At 37.2% G+C, this 17671-nt stretch overlaps 1 protein-coding gene across 1 annotated transcript in view; it reads right to left on the bottom strand.

Annotated features, from left to right (window-relative positions):
* Positions 1-5819: 5819 nt before the first annotated feature.
* Positions 5820-17671, bottom strand: part of LOC127953249 (BAI1-associated protein 3) — a 46381-nt gene continuing 34529 nt past the window's right edge. Inside the window, exons 20-34 of the mRNA XM_052552253.1 lie at positions 17563-17614; positions 17315-17466; positions 17010-17133; positions 16018-16161; positions 15756-15851; positions 15255-15470; positions 13481-13549; positions 13316-13395; positions 13014-13122; positions 9517-9588; positions 9349-9432; positions 8148-8268; positions 7210-7333; positions 6921-7126; positions 5820-6566 (exon numbers count right to left, since the gene is read on the bottom strand). Coding sequence (XP_052408213.1) covers positions 6463-6566; positions 6921-7126; positions 7210-7333; positions 8148-8268; positions 9349-9432; positions 9517-9588; positions 13014-13122; positions 13316-13395; positions 13481-13549; positions 15255-15470; positions 15756-15851; positions 16018-16161; positions 17010-17133; positions 17315-17466; positions 17563-17614 — 1753 coding nt within the window. The 3' untranslated portion in view covers positions 5820-6462. The remainder of the gene's footprint in view (positions 6567-6920; positions 7127-7209; positions 7334-8147; positions 8269-9348; positions 9433-9516; positions 9589-13013; positions 13123-13315; positions 13396-13480; positions 13550-15254; positions 15471-15755; positions 15852-16017; positions 16162-17009; positions 17134-17314; positions 17467-17562; positions 17615-17671) is intronic.

The raw sequence follows: 17671 nt of genomic DNA on the forward strand, positions 1-17671 counted from the left end.
ACCCAGAATAGTCCTTTAAGACATGAGATCAAACTTTCTAAATGAGTTGAAAGAAACAAAAAAGTGCTGATTACCAAAAAGTGGTGGTTTAGAGAATTAACTCATGTTTGCGAAGACGCAGTAGTGCATGTCCTCTGAATAATTCAGGACGTTCAGCGGGGCGTGGGCATTCATATCAGCACATTCCATCTTATCAAACACGCTCTCATTCTGTGCCCCTCATCAGTCATTCTATGTAATATTTATGAAGGATTGACAGTGGGTCTGCACTTCTCTCCTCATCTACCCTCTGTTCTTTATTAGACACAAAGCTGTTACTGTGAGGCAGGCGTCCCAAGCACCATGTGGCCCTCACACATGCACTCAGCAGAGGCCTCGCTCCCCCACGGAGAGGTCCACATCCAGGACGAGTGCTAATCGGGTTTAAAAAGTCCTGCTGCATCTGTCTCTTTTAATAACACTATGTCCAGGAAGTTCAGGCTGGATGAGGACCATGTGTAAGGAGATGTCCGTCACGACAACATGTATGACAAGTGGAATGGAAATGCAATTAGCCCTCCCCCCACCACCAGACACGGCTAGGCCTGTTATGTGTTAATAATGTGATGTAATGGCCAAAAGGATAAAAACTAGTTCCTGTTCGTGACATCAGGGGATCTCATCTATATCCTCCCGGAACATCTGAATGAACGTGTAAGTGAACAAGTGCTTTAGGGGAATGAGTGAGTCACTGAGCAAGCTGTGAACGTGAGTCTGTTGCTCTTTTCCAAATCGTAGTTGGCTGCCTACAGAGGCTGCATTTGAAGGAGTCTTGTTCCTTAAACGAAGGCTTTTTCTGAATCTACACGTATTTATTACACTGACTTATGAGATACCAGATTTTAGCCAGATTCTAAGGTATTAGTGCATATTTCTTTGTAGGTAAAGCAATCCCAAAATGTACTGGCATAAGCTCCTTTGTGGGAAAAAATATTCACTTATTGGTATTGAAGTGTACTTCAAATGTTAAATGTGTGTGTCTGTATATATATATATATATATATATATATATATATATATATATATATATATATATATATATATACACAGTTTATATGTATATACTGTATAAACAGTGCCGTGAAAGGTTTTTGTCCCCTTTAGGTTTTATATTTTTTGCATATTTGTCACACGTAAAATATTCAGATTATCAAACAAATTTTAATATTACACAATGATAACCAGAGTAAAATGTAGTCATTTATTAAGGGAACGAAGCTGTCCAAACCTGCCTGGCACTATGTGAAAAAGTACTTTGCAGCAACAACTCAATCAAGCGTTTGCGATAACTGGCAATGAGTCTTTCACATCGCTGCGCACTCTTCTTATAGAATTGTTTTAATTCAGCCACATTGAAGGGTTTTTGAGCATTAATGGACTGTTTCAGGTCATGCCACAGCATCCATCAATTATGGTAAATCATCCAGGTCCTGAAGCTGCAAAGCAGCCGCAGACCATCACACTACTACCGGTCCATTTAGATGTTATTCTGGGTTCTTTTATGACCTCCTGAATGAGTTGTCGTTGCGCTCTTGGAGTAATTATGGTAGGCCGGCCACTCCTGGGAAGGTTCGCCACTGTTCCAAGTTTTCTCCATTAGTAGATAATGGCTCTGACTGTGGTCCGCTGGAGACCCAAAGCCTTAGAAATGGCTTTATAACCCTTCCCAGACTGATACATGTCAATTATTTTGTTTCTCATCTGTTCTTGAATTTCTTTAGATCATGGCATGATGTGTTGCTCTTTAATCACGCTTCACTTTGTCAAACAGGTTCTATTCAAGTGATTTCTTGATTCAACAGGTCTGGCATTGATCAGGCCTGGGAGTGGCTAGTGAAGTTTAACTCAGATTTCTAAAATAATGTGGTTCATCACAATTCTTTCATGATTTAACAGGAGGGGGCAGTTCATTTTTTATGTAGGGCCAGGTAGGTCTGGACAGGTTTCTTCCCCTTGATAAATGAAATCATCTGCATTTTGTATTTACTTGCATTATCTTTGTGTAATATTACATTTAGTTTGATTATCTGAATCTTTTAAGACTGACAAATATGCAAAAATAAAAATAATAAATACCTATATGTATAGAATAAGTATATTCTAGTTTACCATAAATGCCTCCGTACAATCATCATTACACTTTAACAATACCAAAGCAATAGAATTATGAAATGACATATAAAGATGCACTTAATTCCTACTGAAGTGGGTCAAAAAGCACTTGTCATAAATTTGTAGAAATTTAAACTAATAAAACATTTTCATTTAAATTGCTATTAACATATAGTGTCCGAAAACATTACATTTAATTCTCACCCATGAAGAGTGCTTTATCTGCCCATATAGAGTGACCTAAATCACTCACCTGCAAGATTCCATTATGGATGCTGTCTCAGAAGACAGCTGACTATGTAGGCAGTATAGGCAGTGAAGTGGTTTATTTGGAACACAGAGTAGTCTGTTGGGTCCAATCAGGCCCACACACCAGGTATAACAGTCCACAGAGCCTGACCATCAGCAGGAGCCACTTAGGGCTTTAACAGCCCATGGCTGGCTTTATGAGACGCAGCCAGGACACAAACATGTGCAAGGAGGACCTTTCAGGTCAGTTTCCAGCACACGCTGATCTCTGAGCACAACTCAGTGGAGCACTGCCAATCGGAAGATAACAATAATAATAAAATAAATCTTGACAAATGTAATTTGAACACACATAATGTATGAATTATCTGCTATTACTATTATTATGTATAAATACTTTACAATGTAAGCAATGTGTAATTTTCATTGCATTCTAATGATAAAATATATAATGCAAATAACCATACTTTGTACTACAATTAACTATATATAGGCTAGTATTTAGGGTGAAATATGACTCAGACATCTATCATTTGACAAACTTTGTGGCTTCCACTTGCATCAAATAGATTAAATACATTTAAACATTTCATTGATGTTTTCTAAGATTAGTATGCATATGCAAAAGGATTCAGAATAGGCTACACCTCAAACCCAAAGCAATATTAAAACACATCTAATTTTAGCAATCTAATGATACATTGTAAACAATATGAGGCAGTGTTGCCATGCTAGTTTTGAACTAAGACTGCTAAATTATTAGTATAATAACTATACATAATAACTGGAGTTAATAAGTAGGTGTCTTATCTGTGCTTTAATGGTGTGCTTATAATTATGATGCTGCAATCCAAAACAGATTAGCTTTCCACCTCCAGTAGGCGTTTTGCCCTTTTGTTTTTTATGATACTGTTATCTGTCCTTCTAAGAGCCCTGTCAGTTTATTAGTAATGATACAGGTTTTTACAATAACAAAGTATTTTCTGTACGGTTCAAATTTTGACCCAATTTTATCTCTTAATCCGCCACCTAGTGTCCGGACAAGGAACTAAAGACAGTCATACTGAAATCTGTGGGGACACCTGCTGGTGAATTTCTTCTTGTGAGTGTTGCACTGCAAATGTGTTCAAACATTTTGTTTAATAAAACGTGAGAATCGACACTAAATCTGAAACGTGTACCACCTTTGTAACGTGAGAGCGGGCGAGAGCTTGGTTTTAAACTAAATGCAATACATGTTTTAAGATACAATGCAGTGTGTTTATGACGATAATTAAATAGAATCTTACAAATACGTTTTTTTTTTTTTTTTTTTTTTGGTAAAATAAATAAATAAATAATGAAGAATAACTGACTGTTTTTGTAAAATATTCTTAAGTTATTTTACTTGGCGGCAAATAAATCGGAAGTCTCGGAAATTCACACAAAACACTTCCGCGTTGAAAAATAAGGTCTATAAATTATACTAAAACTCTCTCTCTCTCTCTCTTTCTCATAAAAAGCAAGGGTATAAAATAATGGATTTCTGCAATTCTGTATTTATCAAATAACCGGACTACCTGCAGAATTGTGAGGTTCAGTGGCAGTGTGGGTTTGAAAGCATGCAGTGATAATGAGGCTGAAAACATCTCTGATGGTGAGAGAAGATGAAACGTGAAGGCCACCACAACACCATGTGCAGAAAAAGTGCTAAAAAACGAAACAAAAAACATCATGATCACTCAATGACTCAATGTTTTCAGCATAAACACGTCTCCCTCTAATCGTCATCATCTGTTTATTGAATTCAAAGTGCACGCAGCCACACACACACACACACCATATACACCATTACTGGAGTCACAAAGGAGACAGAGCAGCTGACAGTATCACATTCTTGAGCATGTTTCAAGTGGAGCAGTAATATCAGTGTTGCTGGGTGCTGCGGTATGTTTCAGCAGGCTTTGGCCTTCATTTGTTTGTGAGTGGCTCATTCCTGGTGGTTTTCACTCACCAGGAAGGTGAATAGCACATGATAAGTGTGAAGGTCAGAAGAAGAGAGATGCTGGAGAGGAAAAGTAACAGGCTGAAGTAATAATAGCTGAATAGGAAATGGCCCGCTGAGACCTACTGGTAATGTACAGATGGCAAAGAATGTGATAGAATAGTTCATAAATCCAATAAACCCCCATACTGTACTGCTTTAGTCACAAAAGTAGCCAGACATTCAAAACATAGTGGTGAAAAGCCTTTGCAATGTGGAAAAGTCATTTTTTTTACCCTAATCATTTACTGGCAATAAATACAAGTCATTTGGCAGAGAAAATACAAGAGAAGAGAACCATGTGAACATTAAACCCGTAAATTGATAAACCACTTGGCATAAACAAATACGTTCTTTAGGAAAGACAACATTTTACAGAAATGCTACGATAAAATCTCAACACAATCCAGTGGGATTCAAGGACAAATACTGAACACTCACGGTTTAAGATAAAAGACTTTTCCTTGATCAGAGCGAACAGAGAACACTTTCGATCAATAATAAGAGAAACATTATCATATCTGCGCGGCTGTACGATTACATGGGAAAAAGTCATCAACATTCAGTTGCCTTTCTTGCTACATGTAGGCCACGTACACACTACAAAGTTTTGGGAGTGACGACTGCATTTGAATCAGGCTTCCGTGTGTGGAATACAAGAGTCACTTTTGAGATGGTTGACATGGTGATAACCATAGCAATTGTTTGGCTGTAAAAAACAAAGATGCCAACATTCTCCATCTCAAATTTTCTGGGGAAATATTAAATGACATTTGATTTATGGGCTTGGTGCAAAGATAAACTCAAGGAGCCGTATGAAACGAACATGCGGGCTGGTAGTTTTGAGACACTCAGTTAGCTATTTTTGAAAAATTTAAGAGCTGTTGGTTGAGATCAGATTTTTAAATAAATTAATGCTTTCATCTAGCAAGGATGCATTTAATTGATCAGAAGTGGCAGTAAATCTCATTTATAATGTTGCAATCAATTCTTTTTGTTTTTACTTTGTATTCATCATGAAAATAAAAATGTATCTCAGTTTCTACAAAACATATTAAGCAGAATAACTGTTTTCATAACATTTATAATATTAAGAAATGTCTCTTGAGTAGCAAATCAGCATATTAGGATGATTTCTGAGGGATCATGTGACACAAGACTGCAGCTTTGCATCGCAGGAATAAATGACATTTGAAAAAAAAAACATTTTTTTTAATTATTTTAAATAATAAATAAATAAATAAATAAATATATATATATATAGCCTATAAGAGACCAAAAAAAAATAAAAATAAAATAATAGTATATAAATGTAAATTATATATAAATTATATATATATATATATATATATATATATATATATATATATATATATATATATAGCCATAAGAGACTTAAAAAAATACTAACCCCAAAATTTCTAATGTTAAAAAGCATAAACCTAAGATAAAAAGCACAATTTCTTTGTTTTTACACAAAAAAGCAACAAAATATTTAATATACTATTCCTAAAGTAAACAATTTTTTTTTTTCATATTGTACATTAAAAACTAATCTCTAAAAGATTGTTTAGACTTGAAAACAAGCCAAAATACTGATACTTTTATTTAATTTATTTCTGTATTTATCTGCAGTGTGTGCGCGGCCTTGCAAAGCTGCTGCATGTATAGAACTTCTGTTACTTCTGTAGTGTTTGTTGAAAATCCTCAAGTAAACATCTTGTGTTTATTTCAGAGTTCAAGTTCTCTGAGTTCAAGTAATAATCTATAAGCTCAGATAAGCGTTCAAATTCAAATGCTTCTTTCAAAATAGACCCTTCTACTACTAAATTCATACAATCCTATGAACAGTAAGCTCCATCAGAGGGCTTCAACATCAAAACACAGCACACATTAAGTGCTGAACAGTGATAAAATACTACCTTTTTTTCTGGACAACAGTGAAAAATACATTTAAAAGAGTTTGCATTTAAAGAGTAAACATAGTACAACAGGTAAAAAAGACCACCAGCAGAAATACGTGCACTACAGGGGACACATTACTCTTCCTCCATTGACTTCTCGATCTCTTTCAGCTTTCGCACGAACTCTTGAGCCTCTCTGTCTCCCGTTCTCGCCTCCAGCATCTTCATGATGGGCTTTTCTGTATCACAAGAAGTAACTCGGTCAGAAATGAATCCATCAGACCAGACACAACAATAATGTCGAGGTGGCAGACCTCTCGATAGACAATGACACATGTAATTGAAAATCCTTTCAAGAGGACAGGCTGCAACAGATACTAAACACCAAGCAATGCTGACAAAACAATGAAATCTAATCAGTCCTACAAGCTTCTCTAATTTAGAAATAATCAGCAGTCTTTAAATAACATGTCATGTTTACTGTAAAATTCAGCATTATTCTATAGGACTCATCTGATCCAGCTAGATGTTTTATGCTTGCTCTTAAGGAGAAATGTCACGGGTAGGTGGATAAAATGGACAGATTAGCATACCGCTTGGTTTTTGGCGAGACAAATGCAGGATAACGGGTTGAAGGGTCTTTCCAGCAGGTGTGGCACTTGGCCTGCCCGGCCAGCAGAAGTCACTCAGTGGGGCAACAGCCTCGCCAGCGAAATCATTCGTGGACAACCAGTCATAGTCCATTACAGTGAAGGTCAGACAGGCACACCTGTGCCTGTACTGCTCAGGGCTGACATGGCTGTGAAGAAGGAAATAGGATCAAAGAGCTGTCTGGGACGCTGGGACTCAAGTGTTAAGGTAAGCAGTTGGTGTGGTACTCACAAGTAAAAAAGCTCATCAAAAACCGGATGCAGGGTTTTGAGCTTCACTTGGGTGCGCTGACTCCGAGCCGTGGGGAACAGATGGTGAGGACACAGCTCCACGATGACAAACGGGTCGCTGAGGCCTAGGATAGCACGAATTTGGAGACAAATCCAGTAACAGATCACAACAGAATATATCAACTAGATCCGGAAGAAAACGGCAGTAGTACACACCGCAGAAAAGGAAAAGTGCCAATATTTTATGAAAACCTTCACATCAGAATGAACACACAATGCAACTCATTTGTTACAGTGTAAAATTGGTTAAATAATGCAACAAACACCAGATATAAAAAAGACCAATACATTTCAGGATGCAAATGTTATGAAATCATTACTTTCTTCCATATTTTGAATGCTAAAGTATGTCAATGTTAGTCAATAGGAGATTTCCACAATTTAATTTGAAATGACTTAAAAAATATTTTACATGCACATTTTTTAAGTAATTAGGTTTAGCGGTTTACAGTAGAAGCATTGCTAGAATATGGATTCATAGACATAAAAAAATCAGTCAGATATAATTTTTTTTTTTTTTTCTGAATAAATAAAAATACAAAAAGAAATACTTTAAATGCTATACTGTAAGTAAATTTAGGCATCTAAATATTATAATGCACTGTATGGAACTTGATAATCATTTTGAGATATGCTAAATATTACATTTAACAGTGTTCTTACATTTTTTTTCCGTGAACAAAAAAGAGAGTACTAAAGGTAAATGTAAACATAAGGAAAATTTGCATAAAAAAAAAAAAACTATAAGGATTAATATACGGTATATACAGTATATACACACACACATACATACACACATATATATATATATATATATATATATATATATATATATATATATATATATATATATATATAAATAATTATGTTTTGTTTTACCATTCGCATCCAGAGCAATGAGGTCAGCTGCATGCAGTATCTCCACAGTGAGTCTTTGCTCAGGGGCATCATAGTAACACTTCACACTGATACGACCAAAACGACTGTGCTTTAAGATTCTCTGTAAAGCAAATGCATCTGTTAAAGTTACCATCTATAGCAAATAATACATATAACATTCACATCAAGTTAGGACTAATAACACATTAGACAAGGTTGAAACTCTACAATTGCTTTTAGTGAAAATGTTTCTAACAGGTTGTGCCTCAAAAGCAAGCAAAATAGCGTTTTTGAGCACCATTGATGTGGACCTGGTATGAAAATTGTCTCAAATTGTAAGTGGTGAAATGATGCTACTTTCTGAGATTGGGACACCACACTGTGGCCAAAATTTGTGGCAACCCTGCAAGTATCTCCCATCTATATAGTGGTATTAAGTTATTGGATAAATCTTACTTCAGGTCATGTTGAAATATCATATTTACCTTAAATGAACACCACCACCGGTTTTTATTTTAACCCTGACTTTCCAGATTAGAGGGATGTCAGTTTAGCATTTGCTGTCATGTTCAATGTTGTAATGAAAAAGGAGGACAAGAAATATAAAACTGCCTTAAGTTTTCATACCCTAAGCAAAATCCCTTGAATTCCCACATTAACTTCTAAATTTAGCTTCGTGTTCTCCTTGCAACAAAGCCAAGAACCCACGAGGCAACGCGTTTTAAGAACTATGACGCTCGCATACAGCTTTGCTATTAAACTATTAAAGAACTGACTAGTTTAGCAACATGCCAACATCAACTGTGGGACCTATTTTTCATGTACTTGACGTGAGGAATGATATGTTTTTTGCAGCAAACTTTTTTTTTTAAAGAAGTTTGCAAAGTGTCTGCCTGTGAAAGCAGTTCAGATCAGACATTTACGATGTGCGGTTGGGTTTCGTGACATGCTGGTTGTGCAGACATCTGCCCCCGTAGGCAGCAGACAGCAAGTCAGCTTAGCAGGATTTGAGACACAGTCAGAGGCTGCGAAATCTTTCACAGTGCAAAGAACGCTTAGTCAAAGAGGAAATGACTGATGTAAACTTTTAATCATCAGAGGAAGGAATAGTATTTGTGATGTCTTAGCTCCTAATCAACACCTCCTCTCTCTGCAGGGCTGGAGCTAAAAGCTGTGGCGGCTCAGCAAGACTCCTACCCACCTGCTGGGAGATTTTCTCCAGGAAATACTGTTCGATCAGCTCAAAGGATGAGCATTTGTTCAGACGTAGCTCCTCGTCCAGGGCCTGATGGGAAGGAAGAGGGAATGAATGGCGGATGAAGCCATGCTCACTCATTTCGTTAGCCACATTGATTAAAGATAAGAATACCTTATATTCTCCACTCTTAAGGTCTTCCAAAAGCAGCCCTTCTCCGTCAGCATGGAAGAACCGCACCAGTGTCTGCACAAAATGAGCTTGTTATAAAGGTAACCTGACTGACAATCAAGTCACTGTACTTTATACCTCGTGCTATTTTTTTCTCTTGTGCTCTTTCTTTGACTGCACAGACTCCAGAAGACATGCAGACTCTCGTAACATGCTCTTGAGACTTGTTATGTTAATAGACCAACTATATGGTGAATTACATGTTCAGCCCACGCGCTCGCTCGGCACTTCATGAGTTTTCATGTAAATCTGTGGTGAGTTCCTGTCAATTCCTCTCTGTTGGAATACTGGATCTCACATATTGACATGCTGCTGGGGACGTCCTAAGTTCTCCACTGAGCTGAGGCCAAGAGATCTGGCGAATATCTGACGGTGTTAGGCATGATGTAACACAGTGACTGTGAATGCAAACTGAGAGAAACCGGACATGAAGATCACTGCCCTTTTCAGTCACAGAGTTCTTGTAATAAACCACCAGCTGGCAAAATACATAGTTGGCTTTTGGCTGCATTTTCTAACTAACTTGACTAATATAGTACTCATTAGTTCTGAAAATGCTGCCTGGAGCTCTCAACCTCTCTTAAAACCAACTCTGTTTTTTATCTTTAGATTATGATTCCATCCATTTGGAGGATATTGAACATTTAAGCCATGAACATTTGTCATGTGTCTCCCTCCACATGTTTCTTTGTGAGTTTTTTTTTTTCATGTACAAAGTTGTGCAGTGTATTCCAGTCTTACAAGTTTTACTCACATATATTATCATATTAAGTAATTTGATACAGCATATTTAGGAGTTAGTGTTATGTAAATACTGTATATAATGAATGCATTATCAATTTACACATGTGTTGAACTGACACATTGTTCAGTTATAATAGAAGTCCAGTTTTAAAGAGTTTAGATTTATTTGCATAGCCCTCGTGAAAGATAAATATAGTTAAATATATTTGAACTTTATATTTATGTTAAGTATACTACAAATAAATTTACATATTTATGTACTTGTAATTGAGTGAAAGTAGTGCTGACGTTTAAATAAAGATATACTAAAATATATTTGATTGTGATAAAGTGGAACTATTGCAAGTATACTTTAGCTACACTTTAAATATCTTGCATTTAAAGACCAATATTATTCAAAGATCATGTACAATCTTAATCAATAGGGACATTAAAACACATTTAATGCTTAATATTGAGAAATGTGTATTGTTCACAATTGATACTCCAAATAAAGTTTAAATATACTTTTTATATCATTAAGTCTCCAACGATAAATATGTTAATAATTTTTAAATATACTTAGTATGAAATAAATGTATTTTAAATATATAACTTTTTTTTATAGGGACCTCTTGCTTGAGTGTTGCTGTAATGATTGCTGCACAGGATTTTCGACCATTGTAGAGCCAATTTCTTTTGCCTAAAATTACCTTTTTTTTCAGTGGGAATACATAAAATGATTCCAGGCTGAGAACAAGTAACATATCTATGGAGACCAATGACTATATATAAACCGAGATGGCTCACTCGTATTACTATAAAATGGAAGAAAAAAGTAACGCACAATATGGCAGAATAAATCTTGTCTTTAAGTAAAAGAGCCAGATGCCAAATGGTAAAGTCATCGCATCACTACAGCCGCCGTTAGAAGCTCTGGTTGCTATAGAAACAGCCGGTGTCCTGAGAGCCGCGCTTGGGACTGCACGTGTGGACAAACCTGAAATATTTTTTTCACACTATTGGAGCATAAAAAACTTTTATAGGACAGTTCGTGTCAGATTTTATGGTTGATTTGAAATGTTATACATGAGTTTGGCAAGCTTTTGAGACTTTGATATTTCCCCATTCAAGAGTTGGTTTTGTGTGAGTGGAACAGCTGTCGAATACGGTCACAGAGTGAATTGCATATCTTTGAAAGGGACTTTGTAAAACTTATTAGCTTCTTCTCTACCGTCGGGCCGAACCGTTAAAAAATATTAAAGAACAGTTACAGTTAATTTCCCATTCTCAACCTGGAAGCATGCTGGTAGACTGCATGCAATGACGTCGATTCTCAGGATTGGTCCCTGGTCTGTTTTCTGGCTACCGGTTTCTCTCTGTAGCCAAGTGCTTATTTCAGTGTAGTAAACAGAAATATCTGAACACCCTCCATATTGCAGTCACTAATTACATCTTATTTACATATTTACTGTGTGTAAGCACTTGGATTACAGACAGAGCTGAGACGATTAAATTGTAGTCCATTACTGAATCCAAATTACATTACACATTTTAGGTAACATAATCAGACTACGTTTTGATCACTTTTAGATCATTTTCAACCTAACCCATTCATCACAATGATTTAAATAGGATAATATTTTACCAAATTGACATGAAATACAAAGAGAATGAAAATATATTCCAATTGTTATTATAATTAAATTACATCAATGTTTTCCAATCTGGTATCTGTAAAGAAACTGCCATAAATAATTAAATCAATCAAAATAAAATGCTTACTAAAAAGCATGAAATATTTTATTTATTTACCTGCATTTCATGTGAAAATTAACCAATGTCAAAGAACCATTAACATGCAAATATTTTAACTTAATTATTAACTTTGTATTATTGCTTTGAAATCTCAGGTTGATTTCACGTAAATATATTTCACGAGTTCACCCTTACATCTAATCTGAAGGCAAATAGTAGGCATATTTTGGCGTGCTGTCCTGGGGGAGGGGTCCGGGCCCGGAGCATAGCCCGAACCCAAATAACTCCCCCTATCCCTAATTTGGGATAAATAGATTAGAAGTGAGGAGTTGGGGTGGAGGAGGGTTGCCAAAAAACTGTCGTGGGACAGGAGGTAGGAAGACTGGATATATATATATATGCTTGCGTGCTATTTAAGATGATTAGCTAAACGAGATGCACCTGTGCTAAATTGGATGATTATCTGATCGTGCTTCTCCCGAACTTTGTTAATAAAACCACATTAGGCCAAAGAGGTTCGGCTGACAAAAAAGTACAACGTTTCTGTACTAAAGTTTGCTATTTTCTTCCTCTTAAGGATTTGAGTTTGCTCATCATATGAAAATCCCTGCTATACTGTACATATAAATAAACATTTTTAAAAAGTCATGAGATTTTATGCATTTAAATTAGTTTGAAAGGCAAAAGCCATCCTAGCTGGTGTGAATAGTATGTAAACGTGATCGATAAAAAAAATAAAAAATAACTGTAGTCTGATTTAGAGTATTTTAAAATGTAATATCATTACAAGTACTGTATTTCATTTTTTTTTTGTAATCTGATTATGTAATCTGATTACTGAGGCAACGAATGATATATATTGTATTATGAGCACTGTTATCAGCCACACGGTGGAAATGAAGTCATATCTATACAACGAGAAGATTTTTTTCCCCAACGATGGAAAAGCTTTGACTGACCTCTACAGTGTACTGGAACCGTGTGTAGAATTCCACCTGGACGCCCCTGTTTTCCCCCACAGTGTCTAGGATCATCCGCAGGAGCAGCTCCCACAGACTCTGCAGAACCCTGGGGTGAACAACAACCAGAAAGATCACGCTCACGGACGCAGTGACCTCCTTCACATGCAGTTGATTACCACTTTACAGAGCCCAATTTACAAAAAAAAAAAAAAAAACATGCTTCCAAGGATAAATCTGTGTGTCATTACTGTTATCATTACAGCATGTCCCCCTTATCACAAAATGAAGCAAGTAATTACCTTGTTAGATTCTCTTTAACCAGTGACTCATTGAGGATGACTAGAGTGTCATCTAGGTACTTCATCAGAGGAGCCACAGCCTGGAGCAGTTCATCAAAGAGGACATACGTTGAAAAACACATTAGGCCATAATTACATGTTCTTTCTCTGTTTATTCATACTTACCTCATCAGTGTTAATGGAGTCTGGAGATAGGCTGATGTGTTGAATACATCTTCTGAGTTCAGGAAGCATCTGTGTGGGACAAAGTTTTATGTAGCTATGTTTCCATCCACCTATTTTTATGCGCATTTTGGATGATTGCATAAAAAACTGATGGATGAAAATGTCAAGATGCCCTTAAAAAAATGTATGTGCATAACTGAGTAGGATAAACTTTTTATCTGATAAGAAAAAATGCACATAAACTACGATGGAATTTACCGAATACATTTTCACCATGCGCATTGAAAAAGTCACACGACTTTGCGGTATGAGATGGGATAACTAACCAGCGGACCGATCTCGTTCACAGCATCTATATGTTGTTTTGGCCATTCTGAAATGTCTGAGAAATGTCTGTCATCAAAGTATTTCTGTATAATTACTGTCTTACATGACTGCATTCCCAAACAGGAGGCATCCATCTCTAAAAGCTATGACTGCATTTATTGTGTTACGTCTGCCCTCTCTGAAGCGAAAGTAATTTATTACATATAAAAACTATTATATTTAGTGGATTCTCCTAGTTTTCTCAGAGATATTTAATGCCAGTTTATCAGGAAATGACGATTTTGTTCTCTTTGACTCGTTGATGGAAAATGTGATTTATTCGCAAATGTTTTAGGAAATATTCAAGATTTGCGCATACTGTAAGTTAAATTCGTATCTTTGGATGGAAACATATGATTGTCTTTTTACTCCAGAAACTGAGCAGCAGTCAGGGGTGTGTTTCCCAAAACCATCCCCAGCCAATTATGGTAACAATAATGTCTGTTTTTATCAACAGTTCAATGATTTGGTTTTCCTCAAAACTTCAGTTCCAACAAACATTGGCAAAGCATTATCGCAAACTTTAAACTTTGCAAATAATTGGAAATACTGCTCTTGAAATGTGGTTACAAGCATAGTTGATGTTGACTTAATTAGATAAATATATGATGTGGTCAATCTGTATCTTCCATTCCATGTTTCTCAAGAGAATAAAAGTTACGTTTTTAAAGAGTGCGCATGTGTGAATGCACTCTTGTACTCTGAGGAAACCTCAAACATCTGGAAATAAAGAAAAACAGTGGTGAACAATAGAAGCTTTCAGATGCCATGTTTTTTGTTTACATAACATACATAACATAACATTACATCGGACTTTGATTCCACCTTGAATTAACCCGCATCATTTATTGCTTCAAACACAATTGTGGTGTCATTAACAACAATTTGTGGTTCAAATAACGGCTGAGCGATAATGTTTCTATAGTCTCGGGAAACAGACATGACAGAAATAATCTGACCTTAATCTTATTCTTTTTAATCTGACATTAGTTTATTTATCCACTGTTGCACTAACCTGTTAACTGTCACCCCGTCCCGAAATGGATGCACTTTTATTGGACTTCAAAATTTTGACCCTCATTCACTGCCATTTTAAAGCTTGGTGGAGCCAGGACATTTTTTTATTTAAATCCAATTGTATTTGTCAGAGAGAAGTAAGCTATATACACCCAGGATGGCTAGAGGGTGAGTAAATCATGGGTTAATTTTCATTTTTGGGTGAACTATTCCTTGAAGTAATGAGTTACGTCCTTAACTGAGAAAGGCACCCCAGAAATATGATTTTCAGAAACCTGTGTTTGGGTACGATATGCGTTAACATAGCATTATTGTACAGTTTGTTGCCATAGCTCTTGATATAATCAGGTCTCTTAGCAGTTGAACTGTGGTTCCTGATGTATGTCATTACCCTCTCAGTAAGGTGTGTGATTAGGCGCTTGGCCTCCCTCTGCAGATCGATATCAGCGTTGTAGAGCTGTCCATTGAGGGACTTGTTGACCTGCTCCTTTCCTTCCAAGCCGCATGACTCCTCCATGGCCTGTTCGACCCCCCGCCAGTCCAGCTCCCGTGGTAGACCCCCCAGGTACACGCGCACAAGCTCCGTGCTATTCAGAGCGACACAAACCTGCACCAAAGTAGCAGCCAGGAAGAGGAGGAAGGGAGATCGGAAATGAGGAAAGGAGAGGTAAAGAGTGGAAAGAACAAAAAGGAAGAAAATAAGGAGGTCTAAATGGGGTAGAGGGCGAGAGAAAGCATATAGTGCAAAATGAAAAGGGGGCGCTAACGAGGTCAGACACACTATGACACATGCGCACCACTGAGACGTCAGTGTTGTCAGGGAGAAGCACTCAACGCTGACATTTACTTCGCTCGTAATGAAAGCCAACCCTCCCTTGCCCAGAAGCGGTACCTGTACGATGAAACTCTTGTGGTCTCGTCCCAGCTGGCCTCTTTCAATCTTGCGCTTGATCAGCTCGGCGTAACACACCGCCTCGCTGCAGAAATTCTGCCACACATCAAGAAAGAATTGCGTTATGTGGGTGAAACCATCAATTCTCCTTTCCATTACAAGCATGCTTTTTATTTTCAGTGTTTCTGACCGCCGCTCCCCAGCTGTGCAAGCTTAAACTGCATGCTTATGAAAGTGGAGCTTAGAGCTTAGAGGTGCTCACGTCCGTCAGGCGTGTGATGAAAATGAAGGCTCCCGCTGAATCAGGCCACGCCAGCTGGGCCCAGAACTCCTGCACCTGGCTGAAGCATGTAGTGACGTCCACCGCCGAGGAGCTGTGTTTGGTCTGACTCTGGATGGGCTCCAGCTGTATAGTTAAAATAGGCACGTTATGCTATGCAGCTAACACAATACTCTCTCAGTGGGGTACATTAACTTGATTTTTGTCTTCTCAGCACACACTTAAACCTGAAGGGGGTTTTCACAGTGATGCCATAGAACAACCATTCCGAGTTCCACAAAGAGCCTTTCAGTGAACAGTTCTTAAAAGAGACATTTATTTTTACTGTGAAGAACATTTTCTGCCAGGGCCATGTTTTATAAAAAGAACTGTAAGTAGTTAATGGAAATTGTTATTTAAAAATTCTTAAAAGTACAGGTTCAACTTATTCCCAAAAGCATTGTATCTAGTACTAGAAAGTCTAGTGAAAAGTGCAGGGAATCCACAAAAATACCTTGAACCTACCTTATTTCACCAAATGAAATGAATGCAGCCAATGTTGGTATAAACAAGGAATTGGCATGACGGTTGCAGATAACTACAAGTATATGAATAAAAGTGAAGGTGGATATGCTGTCTTTACAATGACTCAGTGGCAGGCATGGAAACCATTACACATGTCTTGGCTTGTCATCACGTCGCCCCACACCATCTTCTTCACCTTCCATAAGCGATTTCTTTCTGTCTACTCATCTGCAGCATTGCTATCACTGTTATTGCTGTACAACACTTTAAATATCTTTTTTACAATTAATCTCGTATGTTCATGTTAAGTCAATCCATCGTTTTTTTTGGAAACAGGCCTAGGCTGATAACCTGTAGCTATTTCATGCTATTCTTTCTAACATCGCCATTGAAGAACTCAAATTAATTGGCCACTTATTGTATTGGTAGTTATAGTAAGCTATAATGCTTGAGTTTGTCCTCCAACTCACCTGATCCATTTCCACAGCTTTGCGGATCCTGTCAGTGGATCGTTCATGTACAATCTGCAGCCATTTATGAATAGAGGTCTTAAACCAATTGTGAAATCCAGTTAGAGCCAACATCTTAGTGTCTCTGAAATGCCCACATGTGAATCACCATCCTCAGGCTCACTCAAGAATAGAGAATACCTTGTCAATTAGTAGAACCATCAATCTATCAACAATCTATCCTCATGTACATTCACTCTTTTAATTAATCTAGCTGATGAATTAGCTCTCATGCAGATGGATTAAGAGGATCACAAGTGACTAACTTAAGAGGCAGAAACTCCCTAAAGCGCTTGAGGGACTTCAGAGACATGTAGAGCTCAAAAAGGGTCTCTCCCATGGTTTGGGTGAGTCTCGAACTCTCCTGCTCCAGGTTCCCACACACTCGCTCCATTGCCACATTCACATCATCTGCCACCTGGAGACACAGCACAACATTAAAGCTCTATCGCCTGACTCCTGTTTATCAAGGAAAGACTTATTTTTAAGCATTCCCAGGGGAGCTCAAACTTACAAGTTTTTCTAACTGCCGGTAGGAGATGCTGAAAAAGTCAACTTTGACAGAGCTGAAAGACGAGACAAAAACATTTTCTATGTTTGTTTCATACTTGTTGTGTCCCAAC

Source organism: Carassius gibelio, chromosome B3, assembly GCF_023724105.1.
Source record: "Carassius gibelio isolate Cgi1373 ecotype wild population from Czech Republic chromosome B3, carGib1.2-hapl.c, whole genome shotgun sequence".
In the NCBI taxonomy this organism is placed as follows: domain Eukaryota; kingdom Metazoa; phylum Chordata; class Actinopteri; order Cypriniformes; family Cyprinidae; genus Carassius; species Carassius gibelio.